Source organism: Hesperophylax consimilis, chromosome 5, assembly GCF_061612785.1.
Source record: "Hesperophylax consimilis isolate HC1 chromosome 5, BYU_Hcon_1.0, whole genome shotgun sequence".
NCBI classification, from domain to species: Eukaryota; Metazoa; Arthropoda; class Insecta; order Trichoptera; family Limnephilidae; genus Hesperophylax; species Hesperophylax consimilis.
In genome coordinates, this window is record NC_142840.1 from 41,399,020 (window position 1) to 41,407,740 (window position 8,721).

The 8,721-nt window shown below is 35.0% G+C and overlaps 1 protein-coding gene across 1 annotated transcript; it reads right to left on the reverse strand.

Moving 5' to 3' along the window:
• Positions 1–261: 261 nt before the first annotated feature.
• Positions 262–8,219, reverse strand: LOC149423961 (uncharacterized). The gene is made up of 3 exons (XM_089632205.1): positions 7,152–8,219; positions 5,922–6,046; positions 262–626 (listed from the first exon to the last, which is right to left on the reverse strand). Exons 1-3 carry the CDS (start codon positions 8,113–8,115, stop codon positions 576–578), a joined length of 1,140 nt encoding a protein of 379 aa, XP_089488331.1. The 5' UTR covers positions 8,116–8,219; the 3' UTR covers positions 262–575.
• Positions 8,220–8,721: the final 502 nt, after the last annotated feature.

Consider the following 8,721-nt stretch of genomic DNA (forward strand, 5'->3'; position numbering starts at 1 on the left):
TACATAATATAATCAATTTATGCGGCTTTGCTTACAGTTGGTGCTCAGCGTGGTTGGCTTTCAATCAGTTAAGCGAGGTTCGATTCTCGGCTGTGGCATTTTTGAAGTGAAACCTTGTTGAGGTGGGGGAGCCGCTCACGAACGTTCTCTCTCTTCTCTTCTTTCCTCTCTCTCAGACACCAGCGAACTGCGCCACGCCAAGCATCAGCTGAAACTAGAAGTTTCACTTCTGTCTTGCGTAGGCTTGACACACCCACTTTTTATTTAAAAAAATAGATATTCTTCATTGTAATTAAACTGATACGAAGCGTTCTTGTTTTATATAATGTGTGCGTATCGAAGATGAGGTGCGCTTTGCACGTATTTTATCAAAAATTCGAACCGCATCTTTTCATTAGTAATAATATTTACACTTAAAATAAATTGTACATTTTCACTGTCCTGAATTAAAGTCTTAAAGATAATTTTTTAACAACATTTTGAATAGTTTTTCATCGCACTTCACAGAAACAGTCTAATTCAGCTATTCGTTGTTGCTGGTTCAGAAAATGGCGTCACCACTGAAACAGTCCAATTCAGCTGTTCGTTGTTGTTGGTTCGGAAGATGGCGTCACCACTGAAATAACCTGAAATTAAAAATAACCATATTATTTTAAAATTGTTTTAATTGTGAAGAAATCAGTGACAACGCCAGGTTTGGTGTATTTAGATACGGAAAGAATTTAAAAGAATCGCGCCATGAGTGCTTTAACATATTAAGTTTTATTATGCAATATTTTTGTTTATTAATTGCTAAAAAGTAGTAACTGAAACAGTACATGAAGAAAAAAATTATGTGACACCTCACATGAGCGCCCCTGTCTGTACAGTGTAAAAGCAGGGGCACTATGTGGCCACCCGGATGGACAGCGTTGATAGGCGGGTTAAAGTAGGGGCTGTAGGAGGAAATTTATTAATGTGGGTCTTAAGGAGGCCCGGATTATATGAAGGACAAAAACAGATGCTGGTAGCTCCTTCCGCAAACTAGCCGTCTTAAGAAGCGGCCAGTTCTCACGAAGCCAACTACTTGCATCGGGGATCAATGCTGCTAGAGAAGGCTCCATTAAAATACACATAGAACATGCATGCCCACATTGCGTCTGACATTAGAGATGACAATCGGTAGGTTAACAATGGATTTTCAATCAACCGGACCGCCAAGTAGGTTTGATGAGAATCAAGTAGGCTTATGAAGTATTGTGGGGCTCCAGCCCAGAGGTGGCTACCAAAAATTTAAATGGTTACATGGGTTCCCATTACTGCGGCGCTATGGGTTTTAGATTTGATTGTCTGGTTTGTAGTTATATTATCAGGTTGGTTATACGGTTAGGTTTGATGTTGAATTGTTAGTAATGTGCCATCTATTCCGGGGTTAAATTTGGTATTGTACTATTAGTAATTTACGTATGCATAGTATACTCATATAGTGCGAAATTAGGTTTGGTATTGTATTGTTAATAATTTACATACGTACAGTATCTAGTGCAGGGTTAGATTTGGTATTGTATCGTTAATAACTTACGTTCGTATAGTATACTCGTATAGTGTAGGGTTAGGTTTGGTATTGAATTGTTAGTTTATTTATTTATTTATTTATTTATTAAACGCCATAAAAGGCTTTTACAGTAATGTGAAACATGGGATTATAAGTACACAGTTCAGGGCTGTAAGAGACTTGACAATTAGAAATAGCATTTTTCATTAAAATAATACATCCACAAGCAGTTTTTATTGATGCTATACATATACATTTCACATATATGTATATATATGGAATGTATATGTATAGAACACCATATATATGTTACACATAAAGAAGAACACAACAGTCAGTATGATGCAGTACAAACAGACATTTAACATTTCACAAACATATCAATTACATTCATAACCAAGTATTTTTGCCTTGATGCAAGACGGTGAGGTTTTGAAAATATCAAAAAGGTCTGTATACGTGTTGGCAGTGCGGTGAAAACGCGCCAACGGTGAATGATACAAATAGTTAGTGCTATGATTGTCACTGTGGAAAAGATGGTGGAGTCGAGTTGATTTAACAGGGACACGAAAATTTATAACACTTAACATTTGAGGGCAGTCTATGAGATTGTTCAGTAATTTAAAAAGTATAAGAATGTCATTAATAGTTCGCCGGGTAGAAAGAAGTGGTAGATTTAGACCAGACATTAATGTATTATAGCAGATATCAATTACAGGCTGTCTCAATTTGAATTGAACGTATCGAAGAAATTTTCTTTGTACTTTCTCCAAGCGGTGTAAGTTACAGGTATAAATCGGAGACCATACAGGAGATGCATATTCTAGGTGCGATCTCACAAGAGAGCAGTAGAGTAATTTAATTGACTCAATGTTTTGAAAAGTCCTTGTGTTACGCATTACAAAACCTAGAATTTGCATGGCCTTATTGGAAATTGTTTCACAGTGACGATCAAAGGTAAGTTTTCTGTCAAAAATAACACCAAGGTCTTTGATAAATGGTACTAATGCAATTTCACTATCGTTAATTGAATACGATATGGTTATTGGAGTCCGTGAACGGTAAAAACACATGTGGAAACACTTTTTTACGTTTAGGAATAATTTGTTTATTTCACACCAGCTAGCAAGTCTATCTATATTATGCTGAAGGATAAGTGCATCATTTAAACATTTTATAATCTTAAAAAGCTTTAGGTCATCTGCAAATAGAATGAATTTGACATTTTCGAAACATAAAGATAAATCATTTATAAACAATACGAAGAGAAGTGGGCCCAGATGAGAGCCTTGAGGAACTCCAGATGTTACTTTAAATTTATATGAGACTTTATTATTTAATTTTACCATCAGTTCGCGGTTACAGAGGTAACTATTCAACCATTTTAGGAATGATCCATGTATACCAAGGGCTTGCAGTTTCGCGAGAAGGATATTAATATTTAACTTATCAAAGGCTTTTGAAAAGTCAGTATATATTGAATCTACTTGTGCACGAGACGTGAAAGCTTCACAGATATAGTGTTCATACAATAGAAGATTGGTTGTGGTAGACCGACCGGTCACAAAACCATGCTGTTCTGGAGTAATAATATGCCTAAACTTAACAGCAATTTTATCTAAGACAATACTTTCAAACATTTTCGGGGTGGTAGACAGTATGCAAATTGGTCTATAATTTAAAACACAATTTTTATCACCTGATTTAAATACAGGTGTCAAGTGATTAAGTTTCCAAGGATCAGGATATATTCCAGTTTGAAGTGACAGATTGAATATGTGTTGAAGTGGAGCTGCTATAAACTGAGCGCATTCCTTTATGAATACCGGTGGAATTTTGTCAGAACCTGACCCCTTCTTACAATCTAGAGATCTGATCTTTGTATTAACATCATCCAGAGAAATGTGGCATGTTGATATGTCAGTTACATTGGTGTATTTAAATTCAGGTATAGTTACATTATCATTTTTCTGTTCATAAACACTTGAGAAATGATCAGCAAAGAGGTCAACTATTTCTTGATCACTGTCAGCATGTTTTCGCCCTGAATACATTGATCGAGGACAGCCGTTGTTGTCTTTAAGAGAATTCACATAATTCCAAAAATGTTTTGGATTTGACTTGATAGTCTGCTCTACATCTGTAATATAATCTGAATAGCATTTTTTAGATAGACTTTTACATTTATTTCGTAAAACAGAAAAAATTTTATAGCAGTCAGTGGAGTTATCGGATTTAAAGTTAATGTGGGCAATTTTTTTACATTGAATGAGTTTTTTTAGTTCAGTACTAACCCATTTTGGGTAACAGTCGTTACGTTTTACAATAGAAGTTGGTATGCAATTTTCAATAGTATCATAAAGGTTTGAGTTGAACACATTTGTTGCTTCTTCTACGTTTGTAGACATAAAAATGCGGGACCAATTGAGCGAAGAAAGATATAACCGCACTTGATTATAATCGGCTTTCTTGTAGTTTAGTTCGTGAACGGGAGGTTGGGGACTAAGGAGTTCAATGGGTGCCAAATAAATGGTCGCTTGTAAAGGGGGATGATGAGAGTCAATGGATACTATTGATTCACGCGATTCGCTGACATTACTATTATTTATGTTTGATATGACAAGGTCAAGAATTCTGTCATTTATATTTTTAACATGATTTAATTGTTTTAGGTTGAGAAAGTTGATGATATCAATGATTAATTGGGCTTTAGCAGAAATGGGATTTGAAGACTCGGTGGGTTGTACCCAGTTTACATTTGGGAGATTAAAATCCCCAAAAATTATTAATTTTGCATCAGGATATTTCAATTTCAAAGATTCAATTTCATCACAATGTTTACAATACACATCAGCACTAACTTGGGGGGGGATATACACACACACAATTATTATTTTTGTTGCTTTGAGTTTCACTAATATAGCTATTTGTTCAATGTTTTTATTTTTTAGTTTTAATAGTTTTGAATGGAACATCTTTCTGATCGATATTAAAACCCCGCCGCCAATAATATTTTCACGATCCAGCCGGTAAACATCGTAGTTGGTGAAGCCTAATTCAGGGGAAGATATATTTTCATGAAGCCAGGTTTCTGTTAGGCAGTACACATCGTTATTTATCGTTGGAATATTACACCTTAGGGTGTTGAGCTTGGTACGCAAACCTCTAACATTTTGGTAGTAAAATGTTAGTTTCGTGGGGAGTTTTTTGTATTTACAATAACAGGTTTATTGTTCTTATATTTGATTGTGAGACCTATTTCACCGTCTCGGGTTCTTTGGTCTAGGGTTAATCGTAAATTGGCGAGATAATTTCTTTGGGCTGGAGTTTGGTCGGAATAAATTTTAATGCCAGGGTACTCTGTTATGCTATTTTTTTTTTCGCAAAATATCAATGGCTTGGGTGGGATTGTCAAGCATCACTTTTAGAGGTCTGGGTTTGTCCGTTTTTTTTATCCCCAGACGAAAGGTTGTGATGTTGGCCTTGGTGATGGTTGAGTTTATGGCCGTTAGTGTATTTGATATTTTTGTCGTGTCATCTGTAATTTTGTCAATTTGAGAGCAGGCCAAGCTTTCAGGAAAGTTGAAAATAATAATGTTTTTCGAACGTTTTTTCCTCTCCTCGAGCTCGTCAGCAGCTTCGCACATTGTTAAATTTGGTAAATATGAAGATTCATGTTGTGAGGTTGATTCTATCAATTTTGAGGAGACCATGTGTTCATATGACTTAACCTGTCCCTCGAGGATTCCAACTTTGACACCAACATCCAGCATGGTGCCAGAGAGGTTGGAAAGTTTGTTTAGTAATTTAGTCATCTGATCTTTAGTTAGTTTAAGTGCCGGATCAGTAATATTACTATATAAAGCACTAATTTCCTCCTTAGCCTTGTTGATATATGATAGTGCATCAGTGGTACTCATCTTGCAATTGGATTTTGTATATTAATAATTTATATAAGATGCAGTGACAACCCTGTTCATGCGTTGTCTATGGCGAGAAGTGGGTGGGCGTTTCACTTGTACTCTTCGAAACTTTGATTGTATTAGTATTCTTCCTTCTAATCGGCTTTGTATGTGTGTGTCTAATGGAATCCAGTGACAGTTGAAATTTTAATTAATAATAAAGAATTACCGGTTAGGCAGCTGCAACTGTTGGTACACAATGTTAATTTTTGATTGTGGTAAAGTACTCGTGGGTGAAAAACACTACTTTAAGCTCTTAATTTTAATATAATTATTAATTTGTGTGGAGCAAAAATTTACGTGTTGACTGTGACACTTAGTATTGTAGTGATGTGTAATATCTAATGTAGGCTTGGGTTTTTAATTTAAGTTCATATAGTATCTAGTGCAGGGTTACATTTGGTATTGTATTAATAGTAATTTACCTTCGAGTGGCCAGTTATCGTGTGAACAGCACTGCCCCCTGGTGGAGTATACGCCGTCACGGCAGATAGTCCAAACAAACTATTGCTCGCGCTCTCCGTGGTTGTTGTTTCCTCCAAGTGGTTTACTGCAATTGAAAAGTCACATGCATTTAACTTAAGGGTAAATTTAAAAGAATTAATAATCTGCCCTTTGGTAAATGGCCATAAATTAATTATTTGTTTGCTCCCATACATACACAATATGAATATGGATTGAATAACCGATACAATATTGTATTTGTATGCCTTTCTTGAAAGAATTGAGTTTATATACGAACAATACTATTTATTCTTATTCATATTGAGATTCGTCTTAATATTTTTAAGCATAACTTGCAAAAAATAGTATTTAAGTGAAATAATCAATTAACGTCTATGAACTAATATACTCGTATTATAACGTACGTTACGTTTTCCCTTAAATCATATTATTTTTGGAGGACTGTGTGCAACCAATAACATGTCAAATATCCAATCAAATTTTACCTAATTCATAATAATATTGTTACTTGATCTTTTTGTAGCAATATCATTATTATTGTGGAAAATAATGTTAAAAATTCAATAATGGAAAAAATAATACATACATCCAAATAAATATCTTAACTTCAGCCCTTCTTGTGATTTCACAAAATAGGACAGGTAGATACATAATTTTTTTATGATGAAATTTCATCGAAAAAATGTAGTCAAAATTATAAGGAAAATTTTCCAAATGATCATAAGTTTAAGTTTATTCCCTCAAATAAATTTTGGGTGTATGTACGTCAATAAATTTGGTTCAATGAACTCTAGAACTCAGATTAACTTTGAATTTAAATTCAATTTTTAAAATCGGAACTGATTAACTGAGGAACTGTGATAAAGTCATAATATACCTATAATACAATATTATTTCACCAGATTTCTCTTTTAAGAATGTATTTAGTACTTAAAGTACCAACCTATAAAAATATAATATTTTTTACCAGAAAATTATTTTATTTTACCAAATTTGAAATATGTATCTTTTATTTAAATTTCTTAGGGTTACAAGTAAAGTCGAATTTAGTGAATTTTCAAGGGTCTGCGCTTATTAGTTAACGTGCAATTATCAATCCTACAATTATAATCACCCGTCATTTTTTACGGATAGTTTATATTGTGTATATCACAAAATTAAAATATAAAACAATATAGGTAAACACTTACTTGATCGTAGCCAGTCAAAACCAGATATGGGGATATTAGATTGTTTTTCGGGTCTCACAGTCGTAACATGTTCCTTTTGACTTCCTGTAGGTCCAGGAGTTGGTCTAACCAAAAATCTGGGAGATTTAAAGGTCAGAGTACTCAATCCATCTCTCAGTGGCGTACTGAAAGATGGACTTGTGGATGAAGTGTTTGTGTTATGTCTATCGTTGTTGGTTGATCCAAATGATCTTGGTTGAGGGGTGACCACATAAACTTTCTCCTTGGTAAGTGGCGATATGGATGTCTGAATTTTATCCCAAGAATGTCTTGTTGTTTTTGGTGGGATTGTGGTAGTTTCCGCATAAGGAGTCGTTGTTGGAAGAGGTGTCGTGGTGTAATACGTAGTTTGCGTGAACGGCATAGTATTGTCCTCGAATATTTCATTGTTGAAGTTTTCAATGAATTTTTCACTATGTAAATCAGTCTCGACAGAATGTTGTATGCTTCCAGCCGCTTCATTATCCAAGAATGAGGCATTCAAATCGTTTATTGTTGATAAGAATGATTTGCTTGTTTTTCGTTGTGGTGAAATTGTCGTGAAATATTCGTCTGGTATTTTTTTGGATCTCTTCAGGTGTGATATGGTACTAGCTTTCTGTTGCCTTCTGTATATTTTGGAGAACTCTTGCGCAGTCCAGTCGTCAATGTTTTTCTGAAGTTTCTTTATATCAAATGTGGTTTTCCTTTCGGTGTTGGGTACAGTTTGATAAGTCGTTAATATTTCTGGAACCGTGGACGGATAAGTCGTTCTCAAATCGTAAGTGTTAGTTGTCGTTGAGTTTAAGGACGGAGTAGATGATGATACTATTTTTGATTCAGAGCTTTCGTGATAGTCGACCAAGGAATTTGTAGAATGCCCATTGAAACCACTCAACTGAGAAGGTGGAACTTTTCTTCCAGAGTTAACGATGTCATCGGTCATGGGAACCCAACCAGAAGAGGATGCAATATTATTATTAGAGAATTTAAATGGACTAGGTTGATTTTGCGATGTATATGGGATAATTATTTGAATCCTCTTGGGCTTTTTTGTTGGATTTGTGATACCCTGACCCGTTGAATCAATCGGAGGTGGCCATTTTCCCGGGACAAGGCCATTATTGTTATTGTCCACATATCTATATGCATTATTCCAGGGATTTAAGGTTGAAGATATTGGTGGCTGTGAAGAGGTTGAAATATAATTGTTATAGCTAGAGGCGGAGTTGATATTCTTTTCTTGCGTGTGTGGCAAATCATCATTTAAAATCTTCTTGAATGATTCCGAGTTTTTGTGAGGTGTGTTTGGTTGAAGGTAAAGTAAAGGGGAATCTATCGACTGTAGAGTTTGAGGATCTGCAGTTCTGAATGGATTTGGTTCAGGGGTCCCTTCAAATCTTGTAAACGCTGGTCTGTATGATATTGGCTTTTGTGTTGTGGTATGAAAAGTTTGGTCGATAAAGGTATATGAAAGCGAAGGTTTGCGAGTTTTGTCGTATTCATTTGAAATAGTATCTACTGAATTAGGTGTGGGCAAAAACTGTGTTCC

Excerpts from the sequence above, each read along its gene's own strand:
- LOC149423961 (XM_089632205.1), bottom strand. The coding sequence starts at position 8,115 with ATGACCGATGACATCGTTAACTCTGGAAGAAAAGTTCCACCTTCTCAG. Across the intron at positions 6,047-7,151 it reads TTTTGACTGGCTACGATCAA|TAAACCACTTGGAGGAAACA; the intron begins GTAAGTGTTTAC and ends TTTCAATTGCAG. Across the intron at positions 627-5,921 it reads CGATAACTGGCCACTCGAAG|GTTATTTCAGTGGTGACGCC; the intron begins GTAAATTACTAT and ends TTTTAATTTCAG.